Source organism: Symphalangus syndactylus, chromosome 8, assembly GCF_028878055.3.
Source record: "Symphalangus syndactylus isolate Jambi chromosome 8, NHGRI_mSymSyn1-v2.1_pri, whole genome shotgun sequence".
Lineage (NCBI taxonomy): Eukaryota > Metazoa > Chordata > Mammalia > Primates > Hylobatidae > Symphalangus > Symphalangus syndactylus.
Window position 1 is genome coordinate 20,817,588 of NC_072430.2, and position 16,980 is coordinate 20,834,567.

General features: G+C 48.7%; 1 protein-coding gene across 2 annotated transcripts in view; it reads right to left on the minus strand.

The window, feature by feature from the left end:
* The window catches only part of BDKRB2 (bradykinin receptor B2), a 58,722-nt gene that overhangs the window by 12,457 nt on the left and 29,285 nt on the right, over positions 1-16,980 (minus strand). Inside the window, exons 2-3 of one of the 2 annotated variants that reach the window (XR_008659333.2) lie at positions 13,158-13,270; positions 7,922-9,891 (exon numbers count right to left, since the gene is read on the minus strand). Coding sequence is in view for 1 of the 2 variants with exons in the window: in XM_055288265.2 (XP_055144240.1) it covers positions 8,790-9,891; positions 13,158-13,231 (1,176 nt within the window). In the remaining variant the exon portion in view is untranslated. Of the gene's footprint in view, positions 1-6,523; positions 9,892-13,157; positions 13,271-16,980 lie in introns of those variants that run through there. The other variant, XM_055288265.2, reaches the window with a different exon arrangement.

The following is a 16,980-nucleotide window of genomic DNA, read 5'->3' on the forward strand; positions in this document are numbered from 1 at the left end:
AATAAGATTTTCCTTAGAAACTAGTAGTTCCTTTATGATGTTTTAAAGAGATAGAATTGGATTACCATATTATAAAGTTGATGCTGTGAGCATTTATCTTTCATATAAATCATATTGGTCCCCATGATGGGGATGCAAAACTCCAGATCCAGGGAAACTGAAATTGCTTCTGTGAGCTGCAGAACTCTGAGTATAGGGGAACTGAAATTGCTGAAGATAACCATACCTTTTCTTGAAGACTTGGGGTCATTCTTGACTGTCCCAGCCCTCATGGGGGCTACAGACTTGGGATAGAGACAGACTAACAGAGAAACCTGTACAGGACTGTGATGGTGAGTTCTATGAAGAAACAGAACAGGAGCCAGTGGTCTTCAAAACAGAAAGGCATGAGGCTCTGTACAGTAGTTCCCCCTTAGGCATGGGGAAAACGTTCCAAGACCCCCAGTGGATGCCTGAAACTGCAGATAGTACCAAACTTTATAACATTATGTTTTTTGCTATACAGTAATGGTGGGTAGCTTATGCAGCATGGGTACACTGGACAAAGGGACAACTCATGTCCCAGGTGGAACAAAGCAGGACGGGGCAAGGTTTCATCACACTACTCAGAATGGTGCATAATTTAAAAACTATTAGTTGTTTTTTTCTGGAATTTTCCATTTAATATTTTCAGAACTGTATTGGCCACAGGTAATGGAAACCATGGATAAAGGGGGGACTACTGTACTTAGGGAGGTCAGGGAGACAGTGAGCAAATCTGACTGCAAAAGCAAGTCCCGTCCCTGGTTCTTAAGGTCTGATTTGGAAGTCCAGGCAGGCAGGTGTATGGTGTGGAGCTGCCTCAGCAGGATTGACACCATAGCTCCATCACTGCTGAGAAGGTGAATCTGGACCATTTTCTTCTTCTTCTTCTTCTTCTTCTTCTTCTTCTTCTTCTTCTTCTTCTTCTTCTTCTTCTTCTTCTTCTTCTTCTTCTTCTTCTTCTTCTTCTTTCTTCTTCTTCTTCTTCTTCTTCTTCTTCTTCTTCTTCTTCTTCTTCTTCTTCTTCTTCTTCTTCTTCCTTTTTTCTTCTTCCTTTCTTCTTCTTCTTCTTTTTCTTCTTTCTTTCTCCTTCTCCTTCTTTTCTTCTTTCTTTCTCCTTCTCCTTCTCCTTCTTCTTTCTTCCTCTTCCTCTTCTTCTTCTTCTCTTTCTTCTTTCTTCTTCTTTTTTTTTTTGTGAAAGAGACAACAATTTAATGGGAAATTATGGAAGAAAGCAACACATTTTTTGTGTGCAATTGGAGAATCTGGACCATTTTCAATTCCACCTTCCGGAGCCTTGGTCTGTAAAGTGGAGCACGTTGCAGAGTTCGGGAATCACATGGGATAATGTGGTGATGCAACTGGCCTTTGGTAGGCACCCCACAGTAACTGTTCCTGATTTTATCATTGTACTATTGCACAAGACAATGGTAGTGTCATTATGAGGAGGGCCCACACACGCTGTGCTCTGTCTTGGTCAGAACTGAGGAGAGGAAACAGACGCTCATTGCTCGCCGGCTGAGTGGACTGCAAAGGATGACTCAGCATGAAGGCAGGCATCCAGAGAGTCTCGGAACCCCGTCTTTGACCATCTTTCAGGGTTGTCTATAAGTAGCCTCCCACCTGGGTGGGGTTGGTGGCTGGGCTGTCTGGAAGCTGGGAGCTGGGCCCTGAGGCCATTTATTTATTTATTTAAATCCTGGTCTGAGACTCCTTGAATTGGCCTGCCTTTTGGTTCTGGAGAAGGAAGAAAGAATCAGCAGATCCCAGGTCATAGGTCTGCAAGGATGGGCATTTACACTCAGCACCTCGGGCCCATGATTCACGCTCTGGGGGCTTGGGCTGGCCCGCAATGTGGGAAAGGCCTCAGTATCTTCCATTTGAAAAAAATCCTCTACAATTCAGTAAGATGGCATTTTGTATTATTTCTTAGGAAATCTGTGCTAACAAGTATCTCTAACCCTAAAAAGACCCGAGAAAAACATCCAGTGTGCTCTCTCATTGTTGAGAGAAGGGGCCTGCAGATACCTTAATGGGCAACTTGATGGTGAGCATGTGCTCAAAAAGACTAAAACACCTGTATCCATTTGCTCAGGGTGCCATACAAAGTATCAAAATCTAAGTGGCCTAAACAACGAGCATTTGTCCTCTCACAGTTCTGGAGGCCAGAAGTCCAAAATCAAGGTGCTGGCAGTGTTGGTTCCTCCTGGAGACTCTGAAGGAGAAGCCACTCCTTGCTTCTTCCTCACTTCTGGTGATTCTGGGCAATCCTTCACATTTCTTGGCTTGTGGAAGCATCGCTTCAGTCTCTGCTTCCATCTTCTTATGGCCTTCTCTCTCTGTCTCTGTGTGTTTTTCTCCTCTTCTTATAAGGACACCAGTTATTAGATTTAGGGGTCACCTTAGTCCAGTACAGACTGGGGATCCCTTATCCAGAAATGCTTGGGACCAGAAGTTTTTGTGTTTTGCATTTTGAATGTTTTTGGATTTTGGAATATTTGCAGAACACATACCAGCTGACCATCCTTAATTCAGAAATCCAAAATCTAAAATGTTCCAGTAATATGTCTTTTGAGCATCATGTCAGTGCTCAAAAAGTTGTGGATTTGGGGGCATTTGTGATTTCAGATTTTTGGATTAGGAATGCTCAACCTGTGTAACCTCATCTTAATTTAACTACTTCTGCAAAGACCCTATTCCCAAATAAGGTCATATTCTGAAGTTCCATGTGGACATGAGTTGGGGTGGAGGGATACTCTTTAACTCATCACAACATCTTTATCTCACTGAATCTTCACAATACTTGGATCTTCATTTAATAGATGAGAAAAGAGACACTCAGAGAAATTCAATGACCTTCTTCAAATTCCCACAGCTGGGAAGTGGCAGAGGTGAGATGTGAACCAGGAACCTGCCTCCAAGCCCCTGTACTGTTGGTGCTGGGGCCTTCGTAAACTATAGAGGACAGCATCAACATCACATAAGGCAGTCCTTGGAGACCACTGATCTACATGCCAGAAGCCTATTAGAGTCATGATTTATTATCTCTCCGTTTGACAGACGAGCAAACTAAGGCCAAAGATGGTGGGAGGGAAGATTTAAAGTGGCTTGCTGAGATCACACAGTGGCATGGTAGGGAACCCATGGCCTGGTTCCCCAAAGTTCTCCCCCAACAATTAAACATTCTAGCTCAGTGTAAGGAGGTAAAAGGAGCTAGACACAAAAGGCCTGTGTTATAGGCTCTACAGAGACAGCGTCCTACAACATGTGCCTGGCTTCTTTCACAACAGGTAAATCTAGAGACAGAAATATTAGTGGTTGCCCAAAGCCATGAGGAAGGAAGAATGGGACGTGACTGCTAATGAATATGCAATTTCTTGGGGGATGATGAAAGTGTTCTGGAATTAGACAGTAGTGATGGTTGCATGAATCAGTTATTAAGTAAAAGCTGAAGTGGGTAAACTGTATGGCATGTGAATTACATCCACCAGCCTCTGGGAAGGTGATCTGCAGGAAGCAAGTATGCACAAGGCCTACGAGATGCAAAGATTTTATTGTGGCAGAAATAGCCCAAGCCCTGGGTCGTAAGCTCCTTATGCAGGAAGGCACTTCGAGGACTTTTCCTGTGACAGAATTTGTATCCTCGGTTTGTTAAGGTATGAACACCCCAAGAACAGAGAGAATTTCCAGAGCACCCTCCTTAAGAACTGCATGGCCTTGGCAAGTTACTTCCCTCTCTGGCCTCAGCTTCCATACCATGAACCAGTGATCATGCAAACTCCCAGAGTGGTTGTGAGCATGAAGTATTTTGATGGGGTCCCTTTGACCTGGGACTATTTTGCCTCAGTCAACAAAACAAAATAAAAAACTAAAACCAGAATAAAATTCTCATGAACAAACGATTAAACTTTCGGCCATTGCTATTGCCAAATCATGACCTCTGTTGTTCATCCCTGCTCCCCACCCTCATCCTTGGTGAAGGATCAGAGCTACGTAAGGGTCAGGAATTGGGTAACAAAGAAATAATGCAGCACATGGCTGGGGCCTACAAAATGGAGATGCCCCCCTCTGAGTCATGAAGGCTGTGCTCAAGCGGCTCCAGCACTAGCATGAATTCCCATGAGGTCATCTGGTGTCCAGTTTGCATGTCTGCATCCTATTCTCACCCCTCTCTGGCCAGGGAAGACTCAGGAGCTAGGCCCCTTGCTTGGTCCCCCAAGCCCACCTGGGCTTCTTCTCATTGCGCCAGCTTGCTGGAGCCAGAGAGGATCAGGAGTCAAGGGGCTGCTCCTGTTGCCTCACTGGGGAGGCTCTCCCAGCCTTTTTTTTTTTTTTTTTTTTTTTTTTGTGCCTGCTAAGAGCCCTGCTCAGGTTTCCAGGCATGTGGTTTCCCCTGGATCACAGACTCCCTTGAGTAATGCAGGCATCTGTGAACAAAATTCCCTGGATGAGTGAGCTCCCTTAGGCACTTGTGGACGACTTCCTCCAAGCTCAGGGCACTTAGTGAGGGGGTGCAGCCTGGGTGGGAAGAATGGGCACTGGAGGCAGAATGAAATATCTTCTGGGATCTGTCTAGGTTCTTGCGTCCAAAAGGCTGGAGGGTAGAGAATGAGCCTGGGGCAGAGAGAGGGAGACATAGAGACAAGACAGGGGCCAGATCATGAAGGGTCTTGCAAGCCATGTTACAGCTGTAGAACCTTATCGCAAGAGGGGTGGGACACTATGGAAGGGTTTCCCTTGGAAGATGCCCCCATCACACTCACTGCCAACATCATCATCATCATCATCATCATCAAAGCTAGTACATGTTCAGTGCCAACTAGGTACCAGGCACTGTGCTAGATGCTTTCATACATTAATCCTATTAACAATTCTATGCGGTAGATACCATTATTATCCCCATTTTACAGACAAGGAAATGTTGACTCAGAAAGGATAACTGAGGTACCCAAGACTACACAGCAAATAAGAGCCCAAGGCTGAACCACAAGTGGAATCCAGGTCTACCTAATCCTAAAGTCTTGGCTCCGGAACACAATTCTCTGTGTTTATAGCCTCCCCATGAATATATTTGCATTCTTAAAAGACCATGTTGGCTGCAGGGTGGAGAATAAAAACTGGGAGATGGTAGTAGTTAGTATTGGAGGCACCCATGACGGATGATGATTGGACATAGAAGGAAACACAGATTTAGGAAACAGTGAGTAGAATCTAAAAGAGGTGCTGATCCCATTACTGGGTATATACCCAAAGGAATATAAATCATTCTATCATAAATACACATGCACATGAATGCTCACTGCAGCACTATTCACAATGGCAAAGGCATGGAATCAACGTAAATGCCCATCAATTATAGACTGGATAAAGAAAATACGGTACATGTACAACCATGGAATACTATGCAGCCATAAAAAAGAATGAGATCATGTCCTCTGCGGGAACATGGATGGAGCTGGAGGCCATTATCCTTAGCAAACTAACCCAAGAACAGAAAACCAAATACCACATGTTCTCATTTATAAGTGGGAGCTAAATGATGAAACACATGAACACAAAGAAGGGAACAACAGACACTGGGGCCTAGTGGAGAGTGGGGGTTGGGAAGAGGGAGAGGAGCAGGAAAAATAACTAATGGGTACTAGGCTTAATGCTTGGGTGATGAAATAATCTGTACAACAAACCCCCATGACCCAAGTTTACCTGTGTAACAAACCTGCACGTGTACCCCTGAACTCAAACTAAAAGTTAGAAAAAAATAAAAGAGGTGCTGACCTACTAGATGGAACGGATGAAGGAGAGAGTACATTGAACGATGAGCCCCAGGTTTCTGGCATGGATGGATGGATGCATGGATGGAGGAGGGGCATTTATGGAGACAGACTAGTCAAGTTTTGTTTAGTAAATGAGTGAAGGAATGAATACATGAATAATGAAGGGATCCCAAAGTGGAATGGATAATGAGTTCCCCATCACTGGGAGTATGAAACAAGTGGCTTTTCATCAGGATATGGTAGAAGATACTCCTGATTTGAAGGGAAGTCAAGTGGTAGGCACTCAGTAAGTCTATATTGCATGAATAAATGATTGAATCGCTGCTGCGCCTATGATTCTAGGCCTCATGAGGGTCTCACACTCACGTAGTGGGAACTTGGTAATGAGTTATCCCTGTAGAAATGTAAGATGGAAGGAAATATTCAAGCACTGTTAATATTTTTTTGCACATCTTCTTTCTTAAATTTCTATTGGTTGATTATATTTTAGAATGTACATCTTCATACATATTAATAAGTATACATATTGGGTATGCATAATCAATTCTTTTTTTCCTATAGGAATATACAATCACAAAAGCTTGGAGACCACTGATCTACATGCCAGAAGCCTGTTAACAGATTGAGCAGAAATAAATAGCACCCCGTCCCAAAGGCTTCTGAGTGTGCAAGGCGGTACCCCAGGGACCAAACTCGGGGGTTTCGGGAGTTGTAACAAATGCTAGAGCTACACAAAAACCTCATCCATTTATTATGCTCTACAGAAAAGACGCATGTTTACATGATTTTCTCATTTGGATGTGAAATGCTTCGTGTTTACAACATAACAGCTCATTGAGTCTTTCACAGGGCAGATGTTCTTTATCAGGGCATCTACACCATGCACAGGGCAGCTCTTCTCCCACAGACTCACTTGCCCCTCAGACCAGGTGTGGATCCTCACATGGCCATTGCGGCAGAGCTCTGCTCCTAAGAGAGTCTCAGACCATCACGTGCTCTGCTGATGAATGACTGCCCTGTGTGACAAAACACAGCCTCTTTTTTTTTTTTTCATTCACCATGTGTGGCACAGTTTGACTTCATTCTAATACTAAATGGTTTTTACTTCTTCTTTCACCTGTTTTCTTTCTCCAGATACTTATTGAGGCAGAGGAGAGTGGGTGGTGGGAAAAACGAGTGGGTTGGGGGTAAGGAGGGAATCTTTTTTTTGACGCTTTTGCTTTAAAATTCAGAGTTGGATTGGTCAGGATTTATGGGCTCTTTGCCATGTAAATTTTTCTCATTCTCCAGGTTCTAGCCCTCCAGGTTCATTCCCTCCAGGTTCTAGCCCTCCAGGTTTTAGCCCTTCCAGGTTCTAGCCCTCCATGTTCTGGCCCTCCAGGTTCTAGCTTTCCAGATTCCAGCCCTCCAGGTTCTAGGTCTCCAGCTTCTAGCTCTCAGGGTTTTAGCTTCTCTAGGTTCTAGCCCCTCTAGATTCTAGCCTCTCCAGGTTCTAGCCCTCCAGGTTCTAGTTCTCCAGGTTCTAGCTCTCCAACCAGCTAATAAATATTCATTTATAAAGTGAGTGAGCGCTGCCCTGGCACTGCCGATGGTGAACACCACTGCCATTCCTTCTCACACTCCTCTAGGGCTCATACTGGGCCACCTTCCAATAAACCATTGATTGACAGGAACAATCCCTTGGTTGCTGAGACAGGAGCAGTCCCTGAGCAGGCCTGCACTCTCCCCCTTCCCAGGTACTGGCTGGCGGCGGGGGGTCTCAGCACTGTGATCCTCTGGGCAAGACCGATTCGAAGTATCTTCCTCTGCCTCATCACACATCAAACTTTGAAGACATGGCCTTCTCTCCAAATGCTCATGTGTGTGTGGTGGTGGGGGCCTCAGGGTGATGGGATTGACAGGTGGAAGGGGGCCAGTGAGCAACTACTGTGTGCCAGACACTGGTGCTTCACACCGCCTCCGGCTCCCAATACTGCTTCTGCTCCACAGAGCTATTCCTAAACCTCAGTGTCTTTTCCTTACAGTAAACATATCCCAGTTACATCTGCATAATAATGCCTCACGTGTACATAGCACCCTTTGCTTTTCTAAGTACTTTTATACCTGTTACTGCCTTTAATACTCACAACGACTTCATGTTACAGAAGAGGGAACTGAGGCAGGGATAGGTGGTTGTGCAATAGTTATTGGTTGAGCTGGAACCTTGGTCTCCCCCTTCTGCTGTCCGTGTCACCCACAGCACCCTGCTCAACTATCTCATCGAACAGCTTTCTGGTGGTGGCAGTGCCCAGTCGTTCCCACTCGAGTCTTTGAGTTCCTTCAAGATGGAGATGTCTCCTTCTCTTTCTTCCCTCTTGCCTCCAGTGCTCAATACTGCATATACAGCAAGTGCTCAATATGTGCTTATTGGATTCTTCTTTGGCACAGACCTCCTTATCCATCAGTGAGGCGAGCCATAGAATCCTGGTCTCCAGGTTCTTATTAGGGACCCCTCAGGGCTTAACCTTCATTAATGCGAGAAATTGTCCTCCAAAGTTCCAGCTGAATGGATTAAAGAAACCCAGGGCAAGAATTCACTTGTGCACTCAGCCATTGCACCAAAGCTGGATGGCGGTTCTCCTCGAGATCCAAGTTGTCTTGCTGGGGCAGGGAGGGAGACCACGTGGGAGGCAAGCTCAGTCACTCCTCTCCCTGCCCCCAGGCCTCCTCCACTCCTGGGAAGGAGCAGGCTGGCTCAGGTGTGGCAGCAAATAAGAACAGTAATGCTGTCGTGTTTATGGAGTCCTTGGCTGTGCACGAGTTCACCCCATCCTCACAGTCATGCTCCCTGCAAAATTGGGCAGGGCAGGAATTACTCTCCGGTGTTTTACTGGAGACATCAACTCATTTCCCAAGGTCGTGCATGGATGTCTCCTTGGCATTCCTGGGCCTATGCTGAGAAGCAACTGTCCCTCAATCCTTACACAAATTCACAGCAGCCCTGCTGGCGTTTGCTCACTGTCTGCTCCCTGCCCAGTCCTGCAGTTTGTGAATCTGGCGTTCCACCGAGATGGAGGTCCGCAGTGTGCCCATGGAGTTCTCCATCTGAATGGGTTCTGACCTGCAGCCCCCTTTCTGGCACACTCCCTGGTACACCTCCCAAGACTTCTTTCGGAAGCGCTTGCCCACGATCACGTACACCAGTGGGTTGAGGCAGCTGTTGCTGTAGGCCATGAAGGAGGCGATCTGTGTGATTACATCGATGATGCGCTCGTCCTGGCAGCTGGAGAGGATGCCGAGGCGATGCAGGGTGTCCAGGAAGGTGCTGATCTGGAAGGGCAGCCAGCAGATGACGAATAGCAGCAGCACAACCAGGACTAGCACCGTGGCCCTCCTCTCCGTCTGGATCTCCTTGAACTTCTGCATCTCGTTGTTCCGCAGCACCTGCATGATCTGCATCGTACAGAAGGTGATGACGCTCAGGGGCAACAGGAAGCCCACGACATTCAGGAGCATGTTGGTGAACACTTCCCAGATGAGGGATGGGTAGCTGATGATGCAAGCGGTGACGTTGTGACCCTCATCGCTGTACTCCTTCATGGTCCGGAACACCAGCATGGGTGAGCTCAGTAGCAGCGTGCACCCCCAGATCACCAAGCTGTAGAGCTTGGCCCAGCGCACGCGGCGCATCCGGCCCATGGACATGGTTTTCACCAGGGCCAGGTAGCGGTCGATGCTCACCAGCATCAGGAAACAGATGCTGCTGTACAGGTTCATGTAGATAATGGCATTCACCACGCGGCAGAGCGTCTCCCCAAAGAGCCAGTCGAAGTTGTTGGAGATGGTGATGGCCCAGAAGGGCAGCCCGCAGGCCAGGATCAGGTCTGCTGCAGCCAGGTTCCCCAGGTAGATCTCTGCCACCGTGCAGCTGCTCTTGTGCAGGCAGAAGACGCTGAGGACAAAGATGTTCTCTAGGGTGGCCAGCACGAACAGCACCCAGAGGAAGGGGGACTGGATGGTGTTAAGCCAGCCCAGCCACTCCACTTGGGGGCATTTGCTCTGGGCAAAGGTCCCGTTAAGAGTGGGCCCTTGCAAGGTGACATTGAGCATGTCGGTGCTGAAAGAAAGTGGAAAAGAGGCTGTTACCCCTCAGGGTCACAAGGGAAGATCAAAAACTGGTGCAGAAGGAGACAGGGGTTAAAGACAACCAGCCAGGACATGGAGAAGTCAAGGTGGAGCCCAGGCTGTTTTCTGCAGCCAGCGCTTAGGTGCACCTGACTCTCCTGGGTCTTACAGATCCCCCTGTGATCCTTGGATCTAAACGGGGGCCTCATGTTCTTCCTCTCGAGGCTCCACTGGGCTATTTCCTTGGCCAGTGTCCATCAACAGCACTAACAATCTCAAGTCTTGGACCCTTGACCTCCTTGAAGCTTCCGCGATGGGAGATTGACATTCCTTCCTTATCAACCGGGCCCCTCCCAAGGGAGTTGGTCACCTTGCAGCCTCTCAAAGCCTTGTGGTGGGTGAGTTAATTTATTAAAAGAGAAAAATGATATCATGCCAGACCTGGAGATTCCAGTGTGGCTTGGAGACCATGGCCAGCCCATCTGCCCAGTTTCTGTCTTCCTGGACAGTCTGTGGCATCGTATTTCCATACCTTCTATCAGCAAAGCACTGAAGATGATCAGAGGATGCAGATGGCGAGGGAGAGTGGGGACTTTGGAGCCAGATAGTCCTACTGGGTTCACATCCTGGCTGCCTTACTTATAAGCTGTGTGATGCTGGGGAAGTTACTTAACGTCCTTGAACCACAATGACCTCACCTATAAAATGGGAGTTAAAAAAACTACCTCTCAGGGTCGTGATAGGGATCTGAGACAATGTGCAAAATGCCCCAAGCACTGCACTTGGCTCAATAAACATTAACAACTGACAATTCTTACAATTGTCATAATTGTATGACAATTAACATAAATAATTAACAATTCTTGCAAACCCATTAAAATAACCAGCGGTAAACTCCAACACCTCCGTTTGTTGGTGACCTCATCTTTAACCCCCTGGCTCCACTTTCTTTCTTAGGCAAGACTCACAGACCACAGGGCAGGCACCTTTCTAGACTTGTTGCTGTAATTCATCTCTACCTTCAGCAGAGGCATGGGGCTTGGACAGCCATGAGTTCCAATCCTAGCTGTGTGGTCTTGGGCAAATTGCTTGACCTCTCTGAGCTTCTATTTTGCCTTCTTTGGAGTAGGGTATTGCTCTCATCCTGACTCGCTTTGCATTTCTTTTTTCATGGCTGTTGCAAGATTCAAGTCGAAGAGTGGATGCGAAGACACACTGAAAAGTCCAAAGCACAACCCAAAGGTCAGGACTCATTGGGCATTTTCCCAGTGCCCTGTGCTGTGGGTGAGAGAAGGAAAGGGGGCTCTTTCTGGGAGGTCCATTGATAGTCAGGCTCATGGAGGAAGAGCTGAGCTACAAGTTGTAGGAGAGATACTGATCATCACCTCTGGGATTTCCCAGGAGAAGTCCCTTTGCTTCTAGGAGCAGCTGGCTGGCATCCTGGAGCCGGACTGGGGGACCCACAAATCAATGCTTTTATCCTTTAAACGTTTTTTGAGCATCTGCTCTGTGCTAAGCTCTGCCCTGAGTGCAAAAACACAAAGACACCACCCGGCCCCTGCCCTGCCCCACTCCTGACAACTGTGGCCCAGAGTGTGGAGGGTGCCCTGGAGGGAGCAGGAGGGGTGAGGGACACAGACTTGGAGTGGGGGCTGGTGGGTAATGGGTTGGAGGTGACTCTAGAGCTGGGTCTTGAAGGATAAGAAGCATTTTGACAGGGAACAAGAAGGAGGACAAGCAGACCAGACAGGGGGAACAGCCTGAGCAGAGGCACAGAACTGGGGAAGCAGTTGATATGTTCTGGACAGTGACACTAGATGTTGGACAGGAGAGGTGGGAAGTAGCAAGAGGTTGAGTGAGGGAGTAAGCATGGTCTTCACTGGGTGCTAAGGAAGTGAGGCTTTGCCCCTGAGTCTTAAGGAACTACAGTGATGGTATAAGAAGTATGCTCTGAAAAGATCCCTGTGGTGCGTGGTGGCTTTCATATGCCCCCAAATTACTTGATATTCTTCCTTTCAAAAGGAGGAATCTGCTTCCCCTTCTCCTGGATGTGAGCTGGACTTCTTACTAATGGTGGCAGGGATGGTGTGTGATTTCTGAGGCTAGGTCATAACATGCTTTGCAGCATCTTTCTTGGCCTCTTGCATTGCTTACTTGGAAGGACGTGAGCCACCATGTGAGGATACTTAAGCAGCCACATAGCGGGGAACCAACTTGCCACCTTGAAAGTGGATCCTCTGGCCCCTGTTAAGCTTTTGGTGGCTCCTGGTTTCCTAGCCTTTGAATCTTCCAACCAAGGCCCCAGACATCTTGGAACAGAGATAAGCTGTCTTTACTGGGCTCTGAATTCTTGACCCATGAAAACTTGCAGCCTCCTTTCCAGAGTCCTCTGAAGGTAAGACTTCCCCTGGGTAGTCCCCTTGGTCCAACCCTCAACCCCATTTCTGTAGCTACAGAAAACCCATTTCCTCCATACCCCTGGCTTGGAGAATCTATCATCTTTCATGAGCTAACTCACTAGAGACCAAAGTATAGCACCAGATGCTGCTTATTAATTTCTCAGCAAGGCAATAGCCAAGGGGATGGATCCTGGCCCGTCCCTGGCTTTGAGAAGCCATAGGATCATCAGAAAGATGCCTGGTGAGTGCAGAATTGGAAACTATAGGTCCAGTGCACTGTGGCCTCAGCTGAGATGGCCATCTGCTCATCTTTATCGTAGGCCGCACCTGCAGCAGGGTGGAGAGGTTGGAGTGGACCCCTCAGCCTTGTTTCTTGCAAGTGCTGCCCCCAGAACAGATCTCCCTATCCTCTGCTTCTACTCTGGCTCGAGTCCTCCTCCCCCTCCACTTAAATTCTCTCCTTAGAGTGTTCTGATCTTCCACCAGATGTCAGACATGTGTTGGAGATATTTTGTCTCCAAGGCAATCTGGCACATTGCTGTCTGATCCACGGGTATTTACTTTAATGTTTAACTCTCTTACCTTCACTTCCAAGTTCATCTGGGATAGATTACATATGACAACCGGGAATGTGCCCTTCTCCTCCCCGAGCCCCTCTTCCTCTAGTTCCACAGAACATTCCCTCTGCTCCCAACAGGCCTACAGGGACTTGGACACTTGAGAGGTTTTGTCTTTGGGCTTAACATCACTGGTTCCTTCAACTGTTGTCCAGGGCATGAGGGTTGAGCTTTCCAGGGAGTTCTCCAGGGTGTCTGTCCCCCACCCCTAACTAGTGAACTGAGGAATCCCTTTGACTCACCTGAAAGAGGCCGTGGTGGGCACGGAGTCCTCACGAACAGACAGAAACATTGGTATCTTCCAGGGAGAGAACATTTGGACTCAGAGTGGGAGGTGAGTGGGGCCACACCTTGGCTGAACAGAGAAGAAAAGATGGTTAGATGGCACAGGGGCTGGGGACTGCAAAATACACGCATTCTCCAGCAGGGAGGAGAAATGGAGACTGCTGAGTCCCTGACTCAATGGACGTTTGTGAAGTGCTCCCACACAGCGGTGCCAGGGATACAATGGCTAGGAGCTGACAGTCTACTGCAGAAGCCAGATATTGCTCAGTCACGTAATAACTGCAAACTGACCTAAGTACAGTGAAATCAAACAAAAGGTCCTGTGACAGCATAGAACATGGGGTCCCAAACCCGCCTGCGAGGGCGAGTGGATATTGACGATAACTCTGAGGGTGAGCAGAACTAAACAGGGTGGAGGGACGGTGGTGCAGGAGGAGATCTCAGTCAGGAAGGCGCTTGGTGTGAATATGGATTAGGCCCTGGCTGCTGCTCAGGGAGTCGGGATTGCAGTGGGGGTAGAGTGGAAGCAAGGACCAGTCAGCCCATTAGCTTCCACCTGGGATGGTGGAGACTGAGAGGCTGGATTCCAGAGGAGTTTAGAGGGTAAACCTGACATGCCTAGTGCTTGATTGGACATGGATGGGGTGAGGACAGGGGCGAGGCAGGTGTCATGGCTTCCATCTCCTGCAAAGGCAGAGATGGGGGACTGATTTCGAGGAGAAAGTTCATGTGTTTAGACTGGAACTGTTAAAGGGGAGGTTCTTTGGAGAATTCCAGGCGGGTGGGGATGGGAATGGCTGTTGGGTCCAGCAGGGTCTGGAGCTCAGAGGAGGGGTCTGGACTGGAGCACTGTCATGGAGACAGGGTCTTGAGGGACTTTGAACCTAATAAGGGAGACAGACACATCTGAGTATTTCCAGTCCCTTGAGCTGGTTACCAGTACAAGGTGCTGTCAATTTCTCAGCCCAGGGCCTCCTCTGTGCCCCTGGTTGAAAGGGCCTTTTTGCCCGAGGGGCTTCCATTGATGACCCTTGTCTCCACCCCTCTTCAAGTTTCACATCACTCCCATCCAGGGAGGGAGGCATGGGCTCTGTGCTTGCCTCACAGAGGAGGAAACGAGGCGCAGATGGGTGGGAGTGACTTGTCTCAGTCCCATGGCTAGAGGTGGGGCTTAACCCCCTCTCTTTCCATTCCAGACTTCACACTCTCTCCAGGATACCAAGTGACCCATGTCTAGGAAGGGTGTGGAAAGCTGTGGTCTATGCATGTGCAAGTGTGTGAGTGCAGGTGTGTGTGTGTGTGTGCATGTGTGGGTATGCGGGGGTGTGTGTGTGCATGAATGTAGCCACAGATCTGCCACATCCCAGCTTTCAGCCACTCTGCAACACCCGGCACCTGGGTTTCCAGAAGCCCAGCTCCCCTAATTCAGTTGGGAGGTGGAGATCAGACAATGGTCAGTTCAGGGAATTCAAACACATTAAAACAAAAAGCTGAGCTGGTAAACAGGAAATGAAGTGGGAGGTAATTAACACCCGGAAAAGGTTTTCAGGAACTCCTAAGCAGAGCTGGGATCAGGGTTTGGAACTTGCAAAGGATGCAACGAGCAGCACAGTCCTTCTGATCCTTCAAGGCAGGGAGTTTGCAGAGGGAAAGGAAGACCTGGGAGCTTTCCTCTCTGAGAGGCCCTCCTGGGCTCATAGAAAGAAAATTCAACAGTGGTGAGAGATCATGTGTTTGAAGCATAATTTTTTTTTTTTTTTTTTGAGACGGAGTCTCGCTCTGTCACCGAGGCTGGAGTGCAATGGCGTAATCTCCGCTCACTGCAACCTCTGCCTCCCAGGTTCAAGCGATTCTCCTGTCTCAGCCTCCTGAGTAGCTGGGATCACAGGTGTCTGCCACCATGCCCGGCTAATTTTTGTATTTTTGGTAGAGATGAGGTTTTGCCATGTTGGCCAGGTTGGTCTCGAACTCCTGACCTCAAACGCTCCACCAGCCTCGGCCACCCAAAGTGCTGGGATTACAGATGTGAGCCACCACACCTGGCTTAAAGCATTCATTTTTAAAAGCATTTAACCATTTATTGACGGTCTATCATGTGCTCGTGATTCAGAGGGGAAGAATGAAGACCAGCCTCCCCTGTCCTCTTGGGGCTCACTCGGGCTGAACTGTCCAGCTGAGAGGCCTCAGCCTGCACGTACAGCTTCCATTTCTACATGACAGTGACCACCGCACAGGTAACTCAGGTCCTCACAGCTCAGTCATGGGGGGCTTGTCCAGCGTTTCCTCGCTGACCTCCATTATGGGTCTGTTGTACATCTACCTGGCTGGGTGTCCCCAGATCTGGCCACATCAGCCCAGCTGGATCCTAATTGCTTGCTGGTGGCTGTAAACATTGCTCTCATTTTCAAAACAAAGTTGAGGGCTTTCCCTCTCAACTTTCTCCCGAAGTCCAGAGGGCAGGCAGGTTAAGGAACTGGGAGAATTTGGGAGTCTGAAGTTGACAGAGTTGTTTTCTCCATCTGCTCTAGAGGCGTGCCCTGGGTGAGGATCCCTGTCAGGGAGCTGCTGTATCCTGCTCCAGGTCACCTTCTGGCTTCTCCTCTGTGGCGCCTGCTTGGGAGCCCCGACGGGTACCACGGGGCTCTTTGCCTTCTGGCTTCTCTTTGGGTTTGGCCAGTGGGAGCCCCAGCAGGAGCCTGAGGGAGGGTGAGAGGGCGGATGGGGTGTTGTTGGCTCCTCTCTTGGGGACCTTTATGCTGGCTGGGCCTGGAACAGAGTTCACTGCTTTTATCAGGGGCTTGATCTCGAAGGGGGAAGGAGGTAGGGAGGGTGCTGAGGCTTTGCCACACCAGCCCTGAGGCACCCAGGGTGCTGCCTGCTCCTCGCAGAACCCCAGTATGCTGCCTACGGCACTGTAAAGAAATGCTTCATTAACCTCCTCTTCCTATTACCCAGTTGGAATGTGCCCTCTCTTTTTTACTGAGACCCTGATGAACACATCCTGGGAATATAAAGTCAGGCGGGGAGGGGGTCCTCCAGGTGGGCCGCTGTCTGTGGGATCTCCATCTCTCTGGACCACAGTTTCCTTGTCTACAGAGCTGGGAGGGTGGACTCGTGCCCCTCACAGACGCTGATCCTCAGAGCTGGGGACAGGCGATGACTCTGCTCCTGGGTTTTCCCCCTAATTTTTTAAACAGATGCCTTAGAGGGAACATCCAACATTCTGATTCACTCATTCTCTCTCTCCCTCAGAATTCTGTCCAAGAAGACTTACTGTAAAAACACTTTCTTCATTTGCTCATGCAGGCACTGTGGGCCTGGCGCTGTCAGGAATCAATTCCACTTGAGCCCCGGAGACAGCCTGTTTTGGTTTCCCAGGAATCCACACCTTAGGGCCTTTGAAGCAGTGGCCTCCACGAAATACATAGTGTCACTGTCTCAAGGGCCAAGTGTGCCTCATGTGGGGCCCCCGACCTTGTAGTCAATGATGGAGTTCAGGGCACGCTACCCCAAAATGTGGCAGCTTCGAATGATGAATATTTTAAGTGGAAAGAATCCAAGAAACAGCAGGTGCAGGAAGGACTGTGTGATTGTTCCCTGAAGCAGGTCACCAGACTCCACACCCAGAGGAAAGGGGCACCGTCCCCTCCGAGCACTGGAGACACTGAGAGGAGCCCCGACAGGCCTTGCTGTTTCCCCAGTTCTCTGTACTTCGCTCGTGCCCCCTGGTCCCACCACATCCCCACGATTCTCCACTCTTCATCACATCTAATGGAAACA